The sequence below is a fragment of the Rhynchophorus ferrugineus genome, unplaced genomic scaffold, assembly GCF_030347505.1.
Source record: "Rhynchophorus ferrugineus isolate W39M unplaced genomic scaffold, kcgeb_rfMv2 rfM2, whole genome shotgun sequence".
Taxonomy (NCBI): domain Eukaryota; kingdom Metazoa; phylum Arthropoda; class Insecta; order Coleoptera; family Curculionidae; genus Rhynchophorus; species Rhynchophorus ferrugineus.
In genome coordinates this window covers 86,870,425-86,896,171 of record NW_027472581.1, presented here as the reverse complement: position 1 = coordinate 86,896,171, position 25,747 = coordinate 86,870,425, and the positions used below count along the sequence as shown (strand labels likewise).

General features: G+C 32.2%; 2 protein-coding genes across 4 annotated transcripts in view; one reads left to right on the top strand and one right to left on the bottom strand.

The window, feature by feature from the left end:
- LOC143190784 (collagen and calcium-binding EGF domain-containing protein 1) overlaps positions 1 to 15,689 on the top strand; it is a 54,721-nt gene extending 39,032 nt beyond the window's left edge. For all 3 annotated transcript variants that reach the window (XM_076395349.1, XM_076395348.1, XM_076395350.1), the window contains exons 7-9: positions 1,425 to 1,546; positions 14,059 to 14,225; positions 15,225 to 15,689. In XM_076395349.1, the coding sequence (XP_076251464.1) occupies positions 1,425 to 1,546; positions 14,059 to 14,225; positions 15,225 to 15,558 (623 nt within the window). In that variant the 3' untranslated portion in view covers positions 15,559 to 15,689. The remainder of the gene's footprint in view (positions 1 to 1,424; positions 1,547 to 14,058; positions 14,226 to 15,224) is intronic.
- A 938-nt stretch (positions 15,690 to 16,627) lies between these two features.
- Impbeta11 (Importin beta11) lies at positions 16,628 to 25,677 on the bottom strand. Its single transcript, XM_076395345.1, has 14 exons — positions 25,250 to 25,677; positions 25,095 to 25,195; positions 24,788 to 25,041; positions 24,464 to 24,730; positions 23,705 to 24,168; positions 23,469 to 23,651; positions 23,004 to 23,192; positions 22,803 to 22,946; positions 22,516 to 22,701; positions 22,288 to 22,459; positions 21,985 to 22,222; positions 21,708 to 21,925; positions 21,175 to 21,452; positions 16,628 to 17,307 (listed from the first exon to the last, which is right to left on the bottom strand). The coding sequence occupies exons 1-14, from the start codon at positions 25,385 to 25,387 to the stop codon at positions 17,206 to 17,208; spliced, it is 2,934 nt and encodes a 977-aa protein (XP_076251460.1). The 5' UTR covers positions 25,388 to 25,677; the 3' UTR covers positions 16,628 to 17,205.
- Positions 25,678 to 25,747: the final 70 nt, after the last annotated feature.

The window sequence follows — 25,747 nt, the reverse complement described above, 5'->3', positions numbered from 1 at the left end:
AATTATTTGAACTTTAAATTTTAATTTTAATTTAAAATTTTAAAACTTTATTTTCTGAAACACTGATTACGTAAACCACTTAAAATGAACCATTTCATCGGACTTAAAATAGAAAATAATTGAACATAAAACCGCCAAAACTCGTTATGCATAAAAAGTTTTCTTTGGTTAAAGATCCGAAACGGTTTTCCAAACTTTAAAAATCCGGAAATCGACGTATCTCGGCCCTGTGAGACCTCGAAAATTGGGTTTTCAACCATTCTGATGTCGCTTAATACGTTTTTCACTTTGGTTCAGTTTATTTAAATGTCTAGTAAGGATTTTCTCGTTTTGGAAACCCCGAAAATTGTTTTGTTTGGACTCGGAAAGGATCTAGATACATCGTTTTATATAAATATTTTATTTTGGTCTATATAAGTTCGTAGTGAAAGGTTTAGAATATTCTTAACTTAGATATGATACCAATCAAGCCTATATATTCTAAGAAATATACTATATATGTTCACGTCTTAACACAATTTATAAATTTTCTGTAGCTCTAATAATTTGTTAGTGCTTTCTTAAGAAAAACAAGTTCACAAGAGTTTACTCATAGGAATGCCTGATATACGTACTAAAATTTTATTTTGCTACCTTACCAGTGCATCCAAATTATATATCGCAAGAATATAATATATATAGAACATATTTTATTGATTTAAAAATCCGAAATATCTTAATTAAGTTTATGTTCAAATTGTCAGTTTCATAGTACAAATGTTTATTGGTACAAATATCATCCTCTATAATATATTAGCTATAATAATAAGTACTTTTATAAAAATATTTAATCTCAAAATATTAAGATAAAAAGAAAATAGAACAATGTTTTTTATTAAATTTTCGCACTCACACAAAGCACATCGAGTGTTATATATAATAACCTGAACTTTTATTTTCACATCTTCAATTGAACTTAAAATATAATGAATTAAATATCAAATTAAATCCAAAATTAAAATAAACAATAAAATAGGTAATAACCTGATTGAATAAATTATTGCCTACTAAATAAAATTAAAATCTGAACGGTGTTAGAACAAATTAGAATATAACATCTCTATATATAAAATAAGTGAATTAAAACAATGCAAACAGTATTTCTGAATCAACAACTTCTTAACTTTACTTATATAACGAAGAATTAATTAACAAGCTGAGGTAATAATAATAATAATATACATAAAATAACGATAAACTGTGAATAACACAAATGAAGCGGAAACTACCGAAGTTTACCGAATGCCCACAGGGCGTCACTCAGAGTAGCCACTACTAAATGCTGAAACCAAGAATCTTCTGTTGTCTGTTATTCTATTAAAAGTTATTTTTTTGACACAAAAATATTTGATGAAAAATGGTTTCACATTATACCTATATTTTAGGTCCGGAGCAATCCCACACTGCCCCACAACTTTATCAGGATTATACTTACACCATGCAGGATACATTTGTCCCACTCAGTGGTAATGAAAATGCCCAATGTCGCTGTAAAAGAGGTGCTCAGGTAAGTAAATAGCCAATCAACTTTCATGCTTTTTATTTACTATGGGATAAATGATATGAATGATACAAAATAGATAAAATGGATGGCGCCGGAGTTACCTGGAGACGAGGCTTGGGCGGTCGATGGTGGCACGTCTAAACCAAACGATGGTCGGTTACTGAATGATCGAAATACCCTTCAATAACATATCAGAAAAACGTCTCGGGGTTGCCAGCTATTCGTTATCATGTTCTAGTTGTCGCTGCTGACATCCCGCCCGTGTTCAACATCTGGGATTATATTTCTGGGTACTTTGTTCACCGTTATTCCACGGTGTAAAATTCGACATGCCTCAAGGTCACTACATTACTATTATTTATATCATAAATAATAGTGATATAAAGTATAAATATATATTTTATTTTAACTTCTTATTCTTACTATTTAAGAAAATTTCAAACCCAATTTTGAGCTAGAACTCTATGCTTGTTTCTGCTATTATATCCACTGTAGACTTAATTAATAACTTTACATTTATTCGTTCGACATAATACTTTAATATGGTTAGCATTTTAGTATAATTTCATAATGCCAAAATTAAATAAATCACAATGTTATTTATAAATATTGCTAGTGATCTACCATGTTTATCATTTTATTGTCAAGTTTTGTAATCTATATTCAATATGATTTTATAATATCTGACTATCTGGGTTCTTTTGTTTCTTTCACTACAAAAATCATAAAGGTAATATAATGCTTTTATCATGCCGATTCAATTCATCTTAATTCCAATTTTCAAGTAAAACAAAGCACTGTTAATGGGTCTACTAGTGCTGAATTATATACTACTATAAAAAATAAAACGAAACATACTGAAACAAAAACTACACAACTAAATGAAACAAAATAACTGAACTACGCCATGATAAATAATAATGCGTAGCTACAGATATAATATTTACACAATTGTTAAATAAATATTTTAAAACTGCTACAAATACTATGATGTTAACAAGTAATTAAAGTGTTTTAGACGTATATGCTTGACCTGATTGTTTATACTGAAATGTTCTATTGACTTAGTAGATAAATAATTATAGTTTCTACTATTATTTACTTTAATATTTGTATGGTTGATTTCAAAACAACTACCGCCGGCTTGGTGGCGCAGTGGTAAAGGCAACAGGACGGTCCTCCTACTGTTGCGATAGCCGCGGGTTCGAATCCTGCTGGGGCATGGTCGTAAATTTTTGTTTGTGATTGTTTAATATTTGTGATTGTCCAAGAATAAATCCATAGTTGGTAAAAGGAGACTTTAAAATATATAAAAAAAAACTACCACATTGAAAATATTTATTGATGTAAGTAAATTAGTTGATTGTTTGGATTGAATGAATGCAAATTGGATATACTTTCTGAAAAGCCGACTAAAACCAAACAATATGACACTCCTACCAATGGTACACACTACTTAAACTTATTGATACATGTTCATTACTAACTAATTGAAAATGAAATACAGATATTTAAGCAATAACTTATATAACAGTTGATGAACTATAAAAAAAATAAATTAAATAATTACCTATCGGTTGAGATACATGGGTATTATCAAGAGTATGCCTCAGATACCTCTCAACAGAGATGAACAAGATGAGAAATAAAGGAAATAAGAAATGATCTCAATCAGTGAAAAAGTACATAGAAAGTAGATAACTTATTTTGGTGGGGGACACTTACAGCACATAAAGAGCACAAGACAGCAAGACCTGGGATGAACGTACCAGAGAAGGACTTCAGAATGGGGAAAAAATCCTGCCGAATCAAGAAAACTGACGAGAGTTTGAAAAAATATCACTCAGTAGTAAAACAACCAATATACGTCATAGATGACGTCGAATATATTGCCATATGCAATTTACAGAAATTTAAAAATCGTTTTAAAGCTGGAGCAGATTTTTCCTTCTCATTTTATACTAGTTATTCCATTTGGTTTGGTATTATTTAAAATATTAGTGATAATAATTAGAGGTTATAAACAGACAAACGGCCTATATCAAAATTTTAAGTAGATGCGGCAACATTGCGAAGTACTGACATTATTCATTTGAAAGAAGATTGGCTGTTTTATTGGGTAACATATGTATGAATCAAACGAGAAATAAATTGCTTTAATTCAATAAGAAATTAATTGAAGCTTTTGCCCTTCAAAGGTATATGTATCAGTTACCAATGAACAATTAATAAAAATTTCATTATTCTTCATTTTCGCTTGCTCGATAAGCATTCCAAATGATATTAAACTTCCACTGGCAATACCATCGCAATTTACGAATACGAATCGCAATTTCGAAAAATATTTAACGACAGCACTAAACCCAATACTGTTAAAAGACGCCTTGTCTCCGCTTCCTCCTTCTGTTGTCAATAGAGAGGAATGCCGTAGTCCCAGGTGAAAAATTACGGACACAATCGCCTCTTCTTACCTATTCCTTTCGAAATCGAAATACAATAGGAAAACATTAATATTGATTTCCTTTGAAGTTTGCTTCGTGGAAAACATTATTGCGTGGCATCTGGTTTTTATGTGTTATCGGCCTTAATTTTGAATGCGAAAGTTTCCCTTAATGTATTGGATTTGATGGAACATCGGATGATTGGTTTAAAATGTCGACGAAAGTAATGTACGAGGACTGATCAATTTTTTCTCACTGCATATTTTGTATGAAAAATATGAATATAGGAAATTTTTAAAATAGAAAATAAAGCATATAAATGTAGAAATAATATTTAACCTTTTATTGTTTTAAATTCATAACTTTTAGAGTTTTTTTTATACGATAACAATGGAATTTTCGAAATCTGGAATTTTCGAATATTTTCTAACTCAATAGCTTAAAATATAAATGACATAATAAAAAGCAACATTTTCTCAATTCTAGAAAAAAAATATATTAAATAAACAAAAATAATACAAATTCTACTGAAGTGCTGAGTATTATTACTGCACTGAAATTACTGAAATAGTTCTTAACCAGGAAGACTCATCAGCCTTTACGTAGTTTTTAATAAAATAAAATAAAAGTTTACTTTTTAGTATTATTCAAATCTCGTAATTTCATCTATGATAGTTGTAATTGTTAGTATAGTAGTTCTCTGGATGCATTTAAAACAGCTCTCAGGACTTTATTCTGAAATAATTGTATTATGTTGATATTACTTCTCGCCGAACATCCCCATAACTGAATTATATAGATCCATATAGATTTTAATATTTAATTGCTCAGCAGTAACTTGTAGGTACAATTAACTAATACATTACATAGTATTTTAATTTCTTATATGCTCCATCTATCTAAAATTTAAAAAATTATGAACCAAAAGCACTATATTGACATATTGTTACATTGTTAGTAATATATTAGATGTTGTTGCTTTATATTACAATAGTTAAACTGATTTTTTCTAACAATGAAATATGACTACATTTTTAAGTAGCCGACATCGCTCTATATTTAGGATTTATATCTTCAGATAGAACATAATCGGAAGAAATAAAGGCAGGAATACGCAGGGTTGTTCGTTGAAAACGAGACTTTTCCGGATGTATATCAGTGTTACCGAATTCGGATATAACACACTATAGTTTATTCAAAGTTATTTTATACATACGTCATATAAATTTGTGACATCAAAACGTCGCAATGTTGCCGCATCAACGCTGAGTTTTAGTTCAGTTTGGTTTTGACATACAACAAAGTTCTAATCTAAATAAAATATAAATTATTTTAGCATTATAGTACATCTAAAAACTGCAGTTAATTATACAGCCACAATAGTTTATAGGTTAGAATCATAACCTATTATCACTACTGCTTTCAAGAATTTTGCATACCTCTGACAACAGGACGACATCGACAGGCTCATTCGTTTACACTTTCAAACTAATCAGACAGCATTGTGTCTCCTTTTAACTAGAATAAAATGAGAAGGAAAACATTGGCTGATTCTGAAACGAATTGACAAATTGCGGCAGGCAATACATTAAACATCTTGATGACGTACGTACCAAAAAACTTTGAATAGACTATATATACTTTGGCTGATAGTAACAGAAGGGATCATGAAAAAAACGCGATACGTTAACAAGAGGCCGTAAACAAAATTAACATTTAGACAAAACAGTAGCGATACATACTGAATTAAATATAATGTACCCAAATCAGTTCCAGGGATAAAAAACAACACATCCCTGTTATCATATAGCTAATACAGTAAAATAGTTGGGAATTACATTACAGGCACAAAGAAGCAAATAGAGAAGCTGCGGTTTTGAAACAAAGTATTGAGAAGTCCTGTTGACGCACAGTGATACTTTAGAAATAATGATCTCCATTAAGACTTTTCTTCTTCTGCAAAAGGTCATAAGAAAATTTGCCTAGAGTCATGTACAGAGACTTCATCATCACATCAACGTCGAGGCAATGCGGTTTATGGAACCTAAGAGCTTCCAATGCGAAAACCTTTATATTTTTTATTTCAAGTCAAAATTAATGAACAAGTATTTAGTTAAATGATATGAATTAATTGCCAGTTCTAATATTTTTATTAAACATGAAAATGTCTCGTAAATACTTGAAGATTGGAGCCAATATTTATCACCTGAATATGATGAACAAACATTCGAAATGCGTTTTGAATGGCGACAGACGTAATCAATATTCCGATAGCGGACCGACCGAAGTATTTCTATTTTTATTGCACTTTGCTCAAAGTTGAACCTGCAAATTCGTCAGGTAGTTTGCAAACTGCCTTGTCTCGGACGCCACGTGAGCGAATTCTTAAGCAACATAAGGAAGTCGTTTGGATATTTCTTTTGTACGAACTTTTATTGCAACTAGACATCCTTCAGTTGTATGTTCTCGTAAAAACTAGTCCATTATCGTTATTGATTTGTGTTATATTATTGTGTTAACTAAGTGCATTTATGATAATTCTTAAGAATTCTGAAATATTTCTACAGTATTTATATTACTTCTGCATCAAACGTCTTCCCCAGCCATCACAATCGCCAGACCTCTGCATAATTGAATGTTTACAGAGCGTGAGAAGTAGAATTCACATCTTCACTATCGTTGAGACAATTGGGGGTTGTTTGGGTATAAAATTGAAACAATATTTTGTTGGAAACTATTCGGACACTTTACGAATCCGTTCCGCGAAGAATTCTAGCTATTTTAAAAGCCAATGGTTGTTCAATACCTTAATAATCAATAGGGTGTATGTCAGGTGTTCGTCGAATATAGTTGCAAGTGTCAGGAATGAATATAATTACTTATGCAGTGCTTAATCAGATAGTTGGGAGTGGGCACTTCCAAATTAAAATCATAAAAATAACAGGTCAATTGAAAAGTCCCCGGCCTGCAACTTGTGTTATTGTGAAACAAATGGATAAAAAGGAACTTCGCGTGTTGATAAAATATTGCTTTGTGAAGGAAAAAAATACAGTTGAAGCAAAACTTGGCTCGATGCTGAGTTTCCGGACACTGTCCCAGGATAACCGACCATCAAGGATTAGTATGCTAAGTTTAGACGTGGTGAAATGAGAACGAAGACGGTGAACGAAAAATCAACAAATTGATTTTGAATGACCGTAAATGGAAACTGAATGAAATAGTAGACACTGTAAAGATATCAACTGAACGTGAACATCATATCATTCACCAATATTTGGGTGTGAGAAAGCTCTGTGCAAAGTGGGTGCCGCGCAAATTCACTTTTGACCAAAAACAACGACGAGTTGATGATTCGGAGCGCTGTATGAAGATGATCAAGCATAATAAACCCGAGTGTTTGCACCGATATGTAACAATGGATGAAACATGGCTCCATCATTTCACTCCGAAGTCCAATCGACAGTCATCCGAGTGGATTGCATACGATGAACCCGCTCCACAGCTTGGGAAAACGCAACAGTCGACTGGCAAGCTTATGGCGTCTGTATTTTAGGATGCGCAAGGAATAATTTTCATTGACTATCTTGAAAATGGAAGGACCATCAACAGCGACTATTACATAGCGTTATTGAACCCTTGGAAGAAAGAAATCGCTGAAAAACAGCCTCATTTGTAGGAAAAGAATGGTAAAAATCCATGAATTAGGCTTCTAATTACTTCCTCATCCATCATATTCTCCAGATCTGGCTCCAAGCGACTATTTCCTGTTCTCAGATCTCAAGAAACTGAGGCCTATTTGGCGACCACCTCTCAAGTGCACTTTTTCGAATAAAAAATGAGTTTGGAACATCAGTCCATAATTGACGGAGAAATCGGCGAACATACATTAAAAAAGTATATATACTGCCGAACATAGAACATTCTTCTTTTTCGAAGTCGGTTAATAAATTAATACCCCAGTGCAAGCATGCGAATCGTTTGGACACACAAACAACTATTAACAAACCATATAAATACGTCAAGTCAGCCATTGTGACAAAAACACTCTACAAAATATTGAAGAAGTGAAGTCATTAAGGATCTCCAAAATATAAGATATTCTAAAAATAAACCAAAAGCAAATAAAAGCTTATAAAGGCTCCAGCACGGCCATGAAAAATTAGACTAAAATCCCCAAAGTTCCAAACTGAGGTCAAGTTGTGGAAACAAGGGATACAGCCAATATAACATAGAACAGCCTAAAAATTCCAGAAAAATGCTAAGGTAAATAGTACAAATGCTACAAGGCCAGATCGAGCATCTATCTCCAGTAGCAACAAATGCAACGATGAGGAGGAACAGAACTGATATCCAATCAAACCAAACATCTTGAACATTAGAAAATTGTATTAATCAAGTTGATGAGTTTATATTACACTTACTCTATTATAATTACTTTTTCTGATGTGCAAATTTTAACTCGCGAAATTTAGCATCCACTAATGAATAAAAAATTTCAAGTTCACTTTAAAATGGCTTCAAATTTTTACAAGTTATTAGCTTTTGATTATTTGTGGCTTTTAGAGGTAAAACACCTAATACCAACACAGCAGTTTGGGTTTATTAACAGCACTCAACAGGTCCACAGAATAACAGACGTTATTAAAAAAGCCTACGAAAGTAAAAAGGTATGCTCAGCTACATTCTTAGATGTAGCACAAGCCTTCGATAAGGTTTGGCATGAAGACCTTGTCCATAAACTATAGAAAATGTTACCAAAACAACACACAGAATTATTAAAATCAGAAATACAACCAGAATGTTTAGAGTCAAACAAGAAGAAGCTTATTCTACAGTAAAAGAAGCTAAAGCAGGTGTACCACAAGGAATTGTACTAGAGCCACTGCTTTATTTACTCTACACTTGTGATACACCACAAATGGAAAACATTACGATGGTAACACTTTATGATGGTACTGCGATTATAGCTGTCGGAGACAATAGTGAAGAAGCCTAAAAAAGCCACGAAAATTACAACAGGCAAGTTACAATATAAATGAATGAATGAAATGTTGCAATTTTCTGGTTACTTCTTCTCTGTTTTGCCCAATAGTACTATATCGCATATATACACCTTTACAGCTGTAGTACAGGGCTTTTACTGTAGGTTTGGTTGTTTGACTCTAAACAAACATTAATTTATTTGTAATGTAATTCTGGCAAAGGCTAATGTATGAATAATGTATAATAAATTATAAGATAAATATTATATAAGATCTGTAAAATAAATATATCAACACACTATCTTTTAATTCACATGTTGGGTTCTGAAGATTTGATATTTCCAAGTTACGTTCGAAATACTGTCTAGAACTATTTATATGAAATAAAAAATAATGTTTTATATCATACACAAACGAAAAATAATTCGGTAAAAGCTGGCAATGTGAATAAAACACAAAATCGTTCTAAAAATATAGAAATGAAAATATCATTTGAAAATATATAATAAGAGTCGAATTTCATTGTTGTTTCTTTAGTAGATTTATTGATTGATTGAGTTAATGAACCTAGAAAGCCCTTTTTAATGATTCTGTAGTTATTTATAAAATATTATCCCTTTTTGAGGGCAACAAAACAATTCGCCATACTTAAATTACAATTTCCATTCCTTTCCATCACCTTTACACGTCTACGTTACCTTCTAAGACCCAACATCAAATAATTGACGCTCTACATGTGAAAAGCTATTTTACTTTAAGTTTTTTTCGGTCTGGCATACACAGCATAAGAAATAAATTACATTTTCTAATTTAATTTTTGGGTTACGCGTCGGATAATCCGGTTGGAAAAGTTCAAAGTATGTCTGAATGTTTAAAACTGGCCTCAAAGGGAATAAATCAGTAAGCCTTTAATGGTCCGTTGTGTGCAAAATAATAACAAAGGCTCAGGTAATTATATTTAGAGAGACACGCGAAATTAGTCGTAATCATGCCAACGACAAAACGTCTGTGGTATTACGTTATGTGTTGTTTTCTGCGCCATAAATATGAAACACGTTAAATGATGAAAGTTTTCCACATTTGTGGATTCAAGAACTGAATTAATATAAGCTTCCAGTTAAAATGATTGAAATCCCTTGTAGAGAACCTGCATAACTTTTATTATGCTATTATTTGGTTTCACCAATATGTCTCTTCCTAAAAAAACATTGCCTAACCAGCATACAATTTTTTACTTGTTATTTTGAAATAAGTGAAAGTTGTGTATTGGCCGATTATTAAAATTGTTTAAAATTTAGTTTTTACCAAATGTTAAGAAACATGCTACCAAACTATGAAAATTGTGCAGAAGAACTGAGAAATTTATTTTACTCAGCTAGATGATAGCTAGCTTTACTATCAGAACGATTAAACTTAAAAGCAAAACGAATAATGCATCAAAAGGAAAAAAAGCCGAAAAATTTAAGTGTTGATGCTGTATGAAGTTCTAAAACTTATTAAGTGTAAACTAATTAAGTGATTGTAACACCAAATTTTAGGTGAGTCGGCAACGAATAATTAAATTTTAGGTGAGTCGGCAACGAATAATTAACTGTCTTCAGAATCAGAATAAATGATATTTTTTAGGCAAAAAGCGCATTCTTTCTCTCTCAACAATCTCTTTTTAACTCAATATATTTTTAGTATAATCTTAATTTAAGTTACAAACAATAGTAGTAAATAAACCTTGAGTTTATTTGATCTTCCGACTAACCAGCAGAGTTTCTTGATTTTCTTGTCTGACCTGCTGTGCTTTTTGTCTGACATAATGTTTCCAATTTAACTTACCACCATGGTCGATATCGAGGTATTTAGCAGATTCTGCTCGAGGAAACACAGAATGAATTTAAAGTTACTGCGAGGGAAATTCGAAAAATGTATTCAGTTACAAACAATAGTAGCAAATTAAAAAACTAAGATAACGTCGTCAATATCAAATTAAAAACATGGAAATGGCATATCTTTTTTAAAATGAATCGGGTTTAATTAGGTTCCATTAAAATATTTCTTCTCGCATCCGCTGGCCGACGGGAGAGGCGGGAGGCCGTTATTACATTAAACGTTCCGTGTGTTTATCCGTATTTTTATATATGAAACAGTGAGTGATTTTGAAAAAATCCGCACGTACTTCCAAATGGAAATTATGCAAATGCGGACTTTTTATCGGGCAAGCGGAGGCATTCTCAAAATAAATTTCCACCGGACTGGAATAAGATTTCGCGAGCACTAAATAGGTTTAGTGCTCCATGATCCGAATAATTCCGTTTTTTTTTTTTGGTTTTCGGTGCAGAGAGAGGCGCACTTTTAAATTTACACAGATTCGTTGAGAATAATAAAAAACTTCACTACATTTTTAAAATAAATTTTCAGAGTTTGGAGTATTTATTCATATAACTTTCAAACAACAATCAATGATACTCAAGCAGAATCAGCTGAATACCTATACACATCTCGATAGTAGATTAAATTAGAAACATCATGTTAGCCAAAAAGCAGAACAGATTAGACTCAAACAAGTATACTGGTTAGTCGGAAGATACCCTCAAGTCTCTACAATCAAAGAGATTAGTTTATCAGTCAATCATAGAGCCAATTTGGATCTATGAAGTGCAAATATGGGATTGCAGTAAAGCATCAAACGATCTAGTAATCCAATGCACACAAAACAAAGTTCAGCGGTTAATTACCAATGCTTATCGATACGTAACCAACGAAGAGCTGCCCGATGACCTCGAAATCAAATGGATATATGAAGTGATCCGAGATTTCGCATTAAATCATGAAATAAGGTTGCTAAATCACAGCATCGTGGAAGCAATACTGCTATTGGACAACACGCAGAAAATCAGAAAATTGAAGTGAACCAAAGTACCCGTACTTTTTTAGTGTATAAGTATATTCCTAACGTTAGCTTAGGTAGTTTAGTTTTATATTAATTAACAGGGATATAACTGATGTATTAATACCGTACTCGCCTTGCTTGTGTACTAATGCAAGTACAATAGAACTCCTAAGCATATCTAATGTAAGATGTAATTAATAAAAACATAATCAATGACGTATGCTCCTTTGGCCTAAGGGTGGTGGGCACCGAGAGAAATATCAATATCAATATATCGTATCGTATAGTATTAATGAACGGAAATTATTAGAAATATATTATACTCATCCTACATTTCCCCTCTTATACAAAAATAAGTCATTAAGGACATGTAAGGATATATATATTTAATCCAAATTAAAAAAAAAAACAACATATATCCACTTAGAAGCTTTATTGTAAGGATAATGTGTATTATAGTGCTTGCTCTTTAAATGGGCCGCCAAATTTGAAGTATTACCGTTGGTTTTGTATACCTTTCCACACAAATTACTACAAACTTGTTGGTTTTCTGTTTTCAAATAGTATTTCCACACAACACTTGAATACATTATAGTTAGTTAATGTAAAAACTCTTCAATAACGGAAGTACAATTGTCAGGCCCACCTGTCAACGTCCTTAAGGAAGGGACGATGGAGAAAATATCGATATTCTTCATAAAAATATCGATATTTTGGAAAATATATCTAAAATTGAAAAAATATATCGATGTGTCTATATATCGGACAAAAATATCGATATATCGATATTTTTTTTGCAAGCCTACCTTGGCCCCTACCTGGCAAAATCACAATTCCGTCAAGGTAAAACTTCTAGGCATAAACACACGTACTCTACAATTTCTTATCTTCTAGGCCAGTCTTCTGAAAGCTGAATATGTCAAATTTAGTTTAGAATATGTCAAGTTATTGTAGGAACAAATTGTGGATTAGTGGGCAACGATTAATAACAATGTCTTACTAAAAAAATAATACACAAAATTGATCCACAATAAACAATTTTAATAAGCTTTTCAAATATACTACCAAACTATGTCAAAACAATGTTTTCTCGAACGCAACAACAAACAAAGAAACGTATGATGTTTCAGACATTTTTTAAACGTAGAGTACCGAAATACATACATAAACAAGTCAACGGTGGAGCTTCCTGAAATCACTTGATTACATAAAGATACTTACTGCATCCGTTGGTTGTCTTTAAAGTCGCCGGCCTTTATGCTTTAATGTAACCGCACTGCACGAGCATCATTCGGAAACAAACGACTACTTTATGTAAAATATCTGATATAATAAACTACAGAAAAATATATGGAAGAATTCCCGAGTGGCTATTTTAGTCAGACAATAACATTCTTTATTTGAAATGATATTTTTATCCATAACGTTAGATAGATTTACTTGATATAATTTTTAAATATGCTACGGCATTCTATAAGTTTGCAAAACGCCTTAGTTTATCTCCACAGCTACTAATTAAATAACTAATACCAGTACTGAAGCGATTTTCAGTGAACTTCATAAAGATTATATCAATTTGTATGCTAGTAGAGTCAAAAGACCTTTAGAAGGCCCCAGAAGAATATTTGTTCGAAAACAAAATAATTGTGATGTCGAGTGAAAATTTAGTATCCTTATGACTTTAAAAACAGTGAAGCGCAATAGACTAAATACAGATACTGTAGTGTATATAATAGCAACAAAAGTATATATTAAGAAAATGGGCGGCAGTCTCAACCCATCAAGCAAAATGCCCGCAAGAAAAAAATTGAAAAAGAAATGTATTAAACAGTTGAGACTTATTTTTCTGTCCAATTTATGGAATTTCATTTATATTATAAGGGAATTTGATAAATTAGGATTGCCAACACTGTTACTACCTACTGTAGACCAATTTTAATTATACTTTTTTTACTAGCTATCTTTTGTAAAAAAAATTTTAAGAAATAAGCAATATACCTCTGAAAAATATAAAGATTTTTTTACCTCAGAATTAAATAAACAAATCAGTAACAATTACTTTCTTCTGTATGGGTTACTTTGTTCTTACGTTCAAGTATAAGAATAACGTGGATTACTATTTCATACACATAATATTTTTCTTAAAAAATATCACTAAAATTAGACGTAGGTATAAAACGAAAGCATACGTTTATCGATAAACTGTTTCAGGGAGAACCAGGTGCACCAGGTCCCCAAGGTCCAAAAGGCGACCAAGGAGACCAAGGAATGAAAGGAGCCAGGGGCGAACGCGGCTCCCTCGACTTTCTTCTTCTTATGTTGGCCGACATGAGACACGACATAGTCCACCTGCAGAATAAAGTATTTAACGGCGAGAAGTAAGTTTATAGCATTACATCATCATCATCACTATCATCAATCTTCGTCAATCCATAATGGATTAAAAATAATTTAAAACAAAATGCAAAAATCACTAAATGTATAAGAAGATTGATCATTGCGACAAAATTAACCATTTAATACATCATTTAAGATGCCAAACATAGGTTTATACGTTTTTTTTTTCACCTCCCAGCTCCACACCTAAGATGATTATACTACCTGAAGAAGTTTAGGTTTTTTCTCAGGAAAAAGCTGTCAAAGATAAATCTTACTCCAACAGTTTACTACAGTAGGCAAAAAAATTTCTCTTATCTTGATTTCCAGCCATAAGGGAACTAATGGAAATGAAATGGTTAACATCATGACCAATGACGTCATTTCAAATGGCCCTTGCTATGAACAAATCACACAATATAAAGATATATTCCGTTATATTGAATCATAATTAAACTACATATCTTGCTCCGAGCCGGGATCTAATCCTCAATCCGTCATTACCGGGATCCTCAATGCCCGGTAATGACTTTCCGGTTTTATTATATGTTATTTTTGTTCTATATTCTAAATAATATATATGTGTGTGTATAGAATCAACAGTCTATGGTTTGCTCCATAAACTGACAATTTCTAATATTACATCAATATGTTTACAGCTTGATCAAAACACTTGCTTGTTTTTCTCGACAGGCTTCCTCACAAGACCGTTACAGTCTAATTTATATTGTACTTCATATATTATATGCCCGTCTAATAAAACAGCCAAAGAACGTAATAGATGACGTTGATTATAGTGCCAATTGCATTTTGTAAAAAGGTAAAATTCTTTTCCCATTTCTTCTCTTAACTTTTTTCTCATTTTACACAATTTTGCAGACATTTGGCAATATGGTCCAGTAATGGACATGTTCATTGCATCACATATTCGACATCATCTCTGACGTGCACTGGATATTTTGTTGGGCGGGCTATATATCACCACTTGTAACTTGTTTCAGACCACCAAAGTTCGACTTTGAAGGTGCCTTACCAAGACGCAAATTGAAACAGAAACACAAACCCCAAAGACACAAAGCTCTGGAGGGATTCGTCAGCCCCACCTCCCAGATCGAAACGTCGCGTCACGATTTACCGTCGAGTCACATTAACATCGACGATACTGCTTATAAAAGTACCACGACGCAAAATCCAACCCAGAGGGCACCGGCCTCCAGCGTGGAGGAGTTCAGAGACTTCGATCTGAGCAAAGTGACGAATCAGTTTGATAATGAGGACGAATTCTCCGGGGACTCGGCGATGACTTACGAGGATTATTTAGATGTACATTACTAATTATCTTAAACTAACTTATTTCAGTTACTATTAGAGAAAGTTAATTTTTATAACTGCATCTAGCTTATCATTATATATTTGTGTTCATTTGAGTAACATGTTCAGTAGTAATAAATGTGTATTAAACTTAATTTGTTTTTTTTTTTTGTTACTCAGGTATCTTGATATTTAGGTTCAATAACCAACTTGAATGCCTTTAGAAAAGTTCTATATATCCTTGACTTAATCCTACCTGATTACATGGAAATGACTACCTTGAGAGTTCAAAGACTCTTTCCAACCCAAACAGTATATTCTCATATTGTTAAAACTCTGTATGAATTGAAACACTATGTTAAGACACGGCAATTTCTTTTCCTCGTTAAATGTCATTGAAAACTATTTCAACACTGATCCTAAGTTGATACCAGATAATCTTAATATGGTGGCTAACTAAATGATTAATTCAACCCACAAGTTATAAGACATTCCACTCACTAAATCCATTTTTAATGGAACCCCACATTAAATGATGAACAGATCAAAGACACTGCAATTTAAAGAGCAAACATATCATTAAAAATAATGTAAAATCATTTTCATTATTTACTTTGACAATGTGAAGAATGTTAACTTTTTTTACAAAATTTCTTCAGTCAGTTTCTAAACGCTCTCCATTTGAAGCACCTCTGGTGCTCTTCAGCTTTTATATCGCCCAGTAGCCTTTGGGAAGCTATAGTTACCTTCCCTATATCATTAAAAGATGGGATGACCTTCTGACCCGGCAAATATGAAGGGTGAGAAGCGATCAGTTATTTCATCAATACAGTGGTTCATCATCACTACTTATTGTTGTTATTGAAGAGAAAGAACCCACATGAGAACATTCAACAAATAAAACCACTGATTTGTTTGTTAATTTAAATATACTTATGGTCAATAAAAAAATGGACAGGAAATAACCTCAAGCTCGAGATTCACCCTTCATACAGGCGAGACTTGGTACAATTTGTTTACCGATAATATCAAAAACCCCACCATTCCAGATATTGTTTTCCCAGCCCGAAGAGGCATAATGAAACAAATCAACAAAGTATATGGTAACATTTTTATTAATTACGTTTCTTATGTGATTACAAAAAGAAACCTTTTAAACTCTAATATTAAGATAAATAGTTGTAAAAAAGAAGTCGTCCTTCTTCAACAATACAACCATCATAATAAAATAGTTAAATAGGTATACATAATTTACAAATTCAGTGGACACTTTTCATACAAAAAATATAACAAAAAATATATGTGTAAATACTTTTATCGATAAAACATCAATCGTAACCGGGGTTTCTTGTTGAGCTCGACGCTCCGACAGAACTTCAGAACCTCTGAGATTAAAACAATATCAACTAATCGGAAACGATCATGATTACAGGAAATAATGCAGCTCGGTTCACATCCAAAGTTATGCACAAGAAACCTATTCAGCTTCAGTTAAAATATCACTTCACTACTTGTAAAAATATATAGGAGCTAATGTTGGTTTTTCTGTCAATTTCATTGAACGGTTCAAATCAACATTATTCAAACAATCTCTTCTTTCGTAAAAATAGTAAGGAAAATCTAGCATCTGCATTACAATATAAATTACTATATCTAATCGATAAAAAGTTGCTAAAACGAAATATATCCTTTAAGTTGCGATATCACATCTGCATCTAGAGTGTTTAAAAGCTGCTCGTATTGTGGACCAACTTGCTTCCTCAATTCAACAATCTGAAAATTACGGTTTTAAGGTGATTAAAAATAGTCGTAGTAAACTTAGTATACTGATAAAAACAAATGAAATATTAAGTGCATGAAAAAGTACTGACATTTGATAAGTCATTATCATCATTATATAGAATAACTGGTAAAATAAAATTGTGGAAGAGCCGGATTTTAGTGTTGATTAGAATATTTTCCCTCTTCTGTATGCACTATCTTACAACAGAAAGAGAGCAAACTGTATTATTTTTGGAAGGACTGAATGGGAGATTGCTATAGTTTATCCAAATAAGCAGTATTGCCTAGTGTTTATGATTCTTCTCATTTTATTCCAGTTAAAAAGAGATACAATGCTGCCTGATACGTTCGAACATGTAAAAAGAGATACAATGCTGCCTGATACGTTCGAACATGTAACCGGATCAACCTGCAAAAGTCTTTCGGTTGTCAAATGTCTGCAAAATTCTTCAAAACAGTGATAATTTCAAATCGCTGATTAATATTTTTTATTACTCTGGTTGAAAATGCCGAGGCCTAGTAATTCAGAAACATATTACACCTTCGAACGGAAATGAGGTAATGGGGGCTCGTTCTTGCAAGTAAAATGCGTTAGTATTGATACTACAACGTGGGGCAAAAGTCTAGCTACCATTTGACGCTACTGAAATTTACGCTGAGTGGCAATAATGGAACGATTATTTCCCATAAATATTGTCAACATTTCTGCTCGTTCTTGTGGTGTATATTTATCCATAATAAAATTTGGACGTCTATACCATAGAATATATCTAGAGGTTTCATTTAAATAGGCGAAACCGAGGAAATGTTTTGCGTGGTCCGTTCAATGCTGGCTCTGAGACCACTTTTTTGATTGGTTTGATTGATTTGAATTGACCTACAAAAGCATTTGATTGGCTCAATTCTATAACGCCATTGTTTGTTTCAGTTTGTTTACTTCTCCATTTTTTGTTATGTTTGACATAAAATACAATTAACATTGTTGTGTCTTAAATATAATCATTATTATTTGATTATAATATATCTTCATCCTCAAAAGTGTTGTGTATCCAGTGTTCCTTGAAAGAAACAACCCAAGTTAGCTAGATTAAGGATTTGTGACTTAGCATTGCTTTTACCTGGTACATATACAATTATTTACAGGAATAAAACAGAAGAAATTATGAAAATATTACACACAGTTTAAACACAAAATATGTCCAAATGGGGCGATGGCAAAATGATACTGAAGGTAAATGTATTATACTACATGAAAAGATTTTGTTACCCTTTAAAAAGTTGTTTGTAAAGTGCCATCAGTTAAAACCTAATTATTTTGAAGGAATTCATTTACTTGACACAAATGTGTATTGGTCAAGATACTTATGATTAATATTTTGGCTTAAGGCTCCTTAGCCGAGATAACCTTTTCAACAAGAATGTTAATAAAATACATTAATACAAAATAATATAATACAATTTGTAGAACAACAATGAGCTTGATTTTATAGACAAGAGATTATCATGCCTGTCTTATTATATTGTTAATAATAGATGCTTAAGTTGTCTTTTTAACTCCTAATTTTACCATAATAAGAGCACAGCAATAATTTTGAAATATATCATGTATTTTCATTTTTTGTTATTAAGTATTGCTTTTTGGTATGTTTTCTCCATTCTGACGTATATTCATTGAACTGTTTTAATTATCCGCTCCATAATTTTCACAATAACATTGTAGTAATAATTATATATTGTATCAGTACATTTTTGTGTTGAACAAGTAAGTAAAATATTAACAGACACAGACTTTCAACTCTGCTGCTCTGCCTTCAGTAGGAGGGAGCAAAAAGATAGAAACTTTAATACATCTTATTTGAACTGATAGCACTAAAGAAATATGAAATATGGAAAAAGTGTTATTGACAATTTTGATTATATTTGCCACAAGATATATTAGTTTTCAATTAGATTGCAGCCATTTTATATCCACATTTAATTATTTTTTATTTATATACATTATATATATACTCATTATATACCTATATTTTAGCTTTTTGATATTGTATAATATTTGTATTTATATGGAATTTTTTATTAATAAATGGTTTTGAAAAAATATATTTTGGTTTTATTTGAAGTTTGATCAGTAGAATGTAACGTCAGAGGGTGGTCACGTGATGCCTATGAAATCATCAACCAATAAAATGCTATCTTAATAAAATATTTTCACTACGGGGGTCTCTAATGGTAATTGAAACTAACCAATGAAATTCCGCGAAAAGACGATCTCAGCGCTCTTTACCGTATGATCTATACAACACAATTGTTAAAGGGAAATCGAGCTAACGTCACATAACCAAGATGGCCCGGACTTTTGCCCCACCCATACCCAAGATGGCGCGCAACCAAAATGGTAACGGGACTTTTGCCACACCCATACCCAGGATGGCGCGCAATCAAAATGGCATCGAGACTTTTGACCCACCCTATATTAAATATTAAGCTGGTGGGGTTTTTATTCGAAATATTTTTATTATTATTGAATTGAATATTAGTATGAGCACTATAACTAAAATCTCTTAATTTAAGAAAAACAATATAATTTTGTATTTGTCGAAAAAAAATCTACATACCTACATACCATGCTAATGATGCTTGATGCTCTAACATTAAATTTATGAAACGTATAAAAACGATGAGTAGTTTTTTTTTTAAGAAAAAGATTTAATATGATCATCTCAGAGATTAGTATGGAAAATTTCTTTAGAAAAAAAAAAACAAATCAATCAAGTCATCACTTCAAAGACTGTTAGGAAACATAGGATTTGAATAATATAAAAAGTATGTTAAACAGTAAAATATTTCCAATTACCACTTGGAATCAAATATAAATGAAATGTTTAATTGTGTTTTATGTAAGTTACCTTTTAAGAGATAGGCCTGTAAAAAGAAACACAGTGGATCACATGGCTGAATAATATGGCCAATCTAATATATATTCAATCAAATAGAATTATTATGGGATGTGGCAAAGAATTACTACAGTAGACATGCAGGTCGAGAAAGATATACAGACCGATATCTTTCTTAAGAACTGATATGGATATGTGAAAAGGTTTGTCTACAATAACACCCTTCGGTTGACAAATGGTGGAATTGTGGACTAGATTGGATATTGTCAGCTTAATTATTGACTTGAGTAGTGGCTCAGAATGTGACTGTGTGTTCACTCCGTGAATGAATGAAACTTTCTACATGTGAGATTATGATTCAATGTTCACAATACCAAGACAGAGTGATGAGAGTGAAAATAACTCAATGAAAAATACTCATCTTTATGAGTAAATAATTAACATAGGATAACTGTAGAAAATCATATTGTAGAGTGTGAAAGATTTTTATACATAGATATGTGAGTTATCGTTCAGAATATATATGAGCATTTGATTAAAATGTACGAGGAGAATATAATGATAAAATAGAATATATTTTATAAGATTTTTGTTTCATCATTTCATTTATATTAGAATGTTGTTATATATAGAAGCTAAAGTAAACTAAAACACGTAAAATGTTAACTTTAAATGCGGCAACATTGCACCATTTTGATGTCCTAAATTGAGATGACGTAAGTTCACTGCTACTTTGGATAAACCATACGTAACTTCTTGTCTAGATTTTGGCCGGAAAAACATTTCAATTCTAAGGAACAGCCTTCAACTCAGGTTGAAGATATCAACATTTTTATTATCGAGAAATGCCAATATTAAGGTTGCATTTAAGAAACTTATGTTTTGTACTTAAATATTAAAACATGGATTACATTTTCACGCACTTAATAACACAGAAATGTGGACACAAAAATATGATAATTACCTGAGACTGGAGGTAGTCTTTCAGAACTATTGTGTGAACCGGATCACTTAGAATCAGCTGCTTCTTTCGCTGATCGTGGTCCGTTTCATAGTACCCGCCGTCTTCATTAAAATAACTCGGACTTTGGCCCTCGGCCAATACCAAAGAGTCGGTCATGACACCATCGTCATCGCTCTTCGTAATATCGTTCAAGGCCTCCAATATCTGAGTCATGATCGGGTTGAACCTGTGAAGTACGGTCGGGGACTGCGTGGTCAATAAATTCGTCAGAGCCAAACCTGTAAAACGGTTTTATTGGATTAAAAAAAATATATATATCGATATAACGGAGGAAAAAAAATATTAATTTTTTTGTAATATCAGCGATATTTGAAAAATTCAATAATACAATACCAATCAAATAAATCTGATTCCAATGACGTTGAAACAAATTAATGAAAGCCCCTTGAACAACTTTCCAGTCAAAAAATTCTCAAGTTCATACAAATGTCTAGAATTAAGGCTTAACCTACTGTATGTGGAGATGGACTTACCTAACAATTTTCTTTGGTCTACTTGTGATACATTGGGCATACTATGCAACCATGAATCTAGTATTTTCCCTAACGTCGTCTCATCTGATTCGCTCAATTCCTGTGACAGATTAGATAAAATTCTCGTGAAGACTTCATGAGAAGATAAAAGCACTCGTGATAATATACACAAAAACATTGACATAATTAAAGGATAATCATCTTTATCGTATATCCGCCTGTGAAAAAAAAACCAAGAATTAGAAATAGTATTAAAATACATTCGATGGAGCTTTACTTAAATATCCTTGGCAAAATAGGCATCACAGTCTCACTCCCTAAAACTGGCAGGGCTCTAATGAAGGTATCGATAAGTCTCATCAGCATGACAACACCCTCATTCTTCAAATCGCTCATCAGACTGTCGCATATCGTTATGATTTGATTGCCCTGCGTGTGCATGACTAGTTCAGGGGCTAACAGAAGATGAACCAAACAAATATATAAACAACTTCGTAAATTCTCCGTCGAATAATCTGTAAGAAATGAATTAATAGGAATTAAAAACTGTGTACTGTGTAGTTTCGCGAGTTTCATTTACCTAAAAGAGGAGGCATATTGTTAAACAACTGCATAAACTCATTAGTCATAGCAGGTGAATACTCTAAGACAGCTGCCCACAAGTCTAAGGCATCCTCCAAAAGATATACTATAGCACCTTGATTAACATCGGTACCCATCTGAATGATTGGTAACAAGAACGGACTTAACTCCTGCAATATACAACAATAATATAAACAGAATTAAACTCGGGTATATAATACGGTACCTGTGGTACTCCTCCCATGCTTTTAACAAGCTGCACTAATGTAGCTACTATAGCACACCTTAACATATAGTGATCTTCGGATTCGTTCCATAAATGTGGTAAATATTGTACTAAAGCCTCCGAATGAGGCACTATAGTATTGCCCATTCTTTCCAGAAGAAGAGTCATAACGTTCAATACTTGCATCTAAAAATATGTTAACAGATTTAAGTTTAAATATATAAACAAATAAAAGAAAATAAAATTAAGGAACATCAAGTACAATCCATTTTAAAACGAACACTTACCTTAGTCTCACATTCGCCGGCTTCCTTTAACAACTCAAACAACAAATTAAATGCCGTAAACATATAATCTTTGAATTGATCACAGTTAAATTCGAAATCATCTATAGCATATCTCAAAGTTGAGGCAGCCGTCAGTCTCACAACCTGTAAAAAAAGCGCAACAGTGAAAAAGTCTACAAACTCCTACCTGTGATGATCTACCATGTCTTCATCAGATCCCAACAATCCAACAATACATTCATACAAAACAGGACGAAACTCACTAGATAATTTGATGCCTGTCCATCTACCTATTAATGCCGTAACCCGACGTCGGATAACTCGATAATTATTGTGTCTGATTCTCAATTCTTGAACCAGGGTATTCGAAAACCACTGATCAAAATCGACCTAGAGATAAATGATACTCAAATATTACATGTATAAATGATCATAATTTAGAGTAGAACCAAGAATTAATTATTTTTCTCGGACTTTTTTAAACATCTTCCCTCATCGAGACACAAAAGATACTACTTACCATTATTAAGAAGTCTAAAGAAAAATAATTTAATTTTTATACTCTAATGTTTTATATTTTAAAAAAGCCTTAAAAAGTACAACTAACTAACGATGCTGATAAAAAAATAATTCCTGGTCCTAATATATTAATAAAAAAAAACATACCTCATCAAACAAATCAAATGCACATAGACCTGCCGCGTTGTAAATCGCATCTTTCTTCAGAATTTGAGACATATCATCAGGTGGTACAATAACGTTGCTTGTATTGATCATTTCCAGAACCACCGGTGTTAAAACATCTTTGTACTCATGAAATATCGTTATGAAGACTGTGTCCATACTAGGCTAAAAAAGTTGGTTATTCATGCACAATATCCGGTAATAATGATTGTATTTACCCTTAAACTATACTTCCAGCTATCACCGCATTCATCATTGGAAAAACTTTCAGGATCGGCGTCCCACATCTCCAATTCATCCTGTGTTAAAATAAAGTAATGACCAATTAATTTTCGACATACGTCGGTAACAATTTCCGGTGTAAAACAAGACTGAATAATCATATGGGCCCGTAGTTTGTCATCGTTTTTTCTATGTTCTGGATTTTTTGCCACTCGGTACTCTGTGCACAGGAGGATGCTCTTGATCAAATTGAAGCACTGGATGACGAATCGTTCAAAGAGGAATGTAATGCCTTCATCAGTAAACAAATAATATAGGCACAAATCCAGCGTTGGTTTTATCAGGTCAATGTAAGAATATGGATGAGTATCCAGCATGGATAATAATATTTTTGTTAAATGAATCACAAATTTTTCACAAACGTCAGTCGGGTAGGTACCTTTCGATTTCATTTCTTTATCTACAAAAAAAACAATATGATGGTAGGGCTAATAAAATTTCATTTTGATTTCCAGATAATTCAAAAATCTACATGTAAATTAAAGATTTTTAATCTCTGTCAAGCTTACAAAACTTTTGAGGCACAAAGAGGTATTTTATAGTGTGATATAATTGGAGAATACTGTCCTCAAAAATATTGTAACTACATCACAATACATGTTTTTACTAGATTGCTCTAGTTTAAAATGGTGTCTCCATAAATGAAAAATTAGAATATTTTAATTGTAGGTAATAATCAGTATTCAAATACTTACAGCATATCAGGACATTTTTGGTTTTATCAAATATCATCTCCATAAAGGTCATACAATCCTTATTGAAGTGAGGTTTCAAAAATCCAAAAACAGACAACTTCCTTAGAATCCGTAATGCCAACAAGGCCTTCTCTAAATTCATATTTACAACATTCACTGCCTCATTCTGCATAATCCCCTGAATAAAGGATGTTGTTAATTCATTCCACAAATTTAACACATACATAAACACTTGACTGGTAAATTCTTGAAATTGTTTTCGATCACCTTAATATAAAAATAATAATAAGGAAACAAACTTTTGATTTTGTATTAACTTAGTACCTGCTAGTCTCTTTGATGCAATTGCTTTAACAACATGATGTAACGTAAGCAATGCTCTCTGCTGAATAAAGGCATCATTATTTGCAATTGCTCGCAATAACATTGGAAACAAATTCGGCCATTCTTTGGGATAATCAATTCTAGCTACTTTTGATATTAACACTGCCCTTTGAACAGCTATTTGATTGATAGGTTCATTGAAATTAGTTAATAAAGTTAAACGAATGTTCACTTTCTCCGATTCACTTATTGCACTAAAAATTGTTGTCACTTAATAAACACAATACATTATATCAAACTTACTCACTTTGGTACATTTTTCCTCCAATATTTATCAATACCATTTTTCATGTATAAAACACCTATCCATCTTACAGTCACATCCAATGCATGATTTGAAATTATATTCTACAAGAAAAATAACAACTAACTAAAGGTTATTATATATAATTAAGAACTCACGTTTAAAATCGTATAAAAACCGGCCTCAGTCTCCCATTCCATTAACTTGGATTCAGCTGGTTTCAAAATTGCCGGATCTTGACTAGAAGCTCTATGTAACACATCCAAAACTAATACTTGGGCCGTTTCAATATCCATTTTAGATCAATTAAAACTTCATGGACATTTAAAATATTTAAATAAAACTGTTCTCCATAGGATTTAAAAACAAAATATGAATTAACTAAAAGTGAGGTTAGAGAGTATCAAAACAACGTGACGCTACAGACGCATTGAACAATTACTACAACTATAACGTTATAAGCTAACTTCCTAATGCATGTAGTCTTATAGGTTACTTATTATTAACCATTAATAATCCCTAAGCAAATCAAATATCTGCCGATTTTTAAATTTGCTGTCAACGTCAAATTTTGACAGTCCCCATGAGACGGAATAGAGAATCAGAAATATTATCGATAAATACATATCGATATTTTCTGAATAAAAATTTATAGA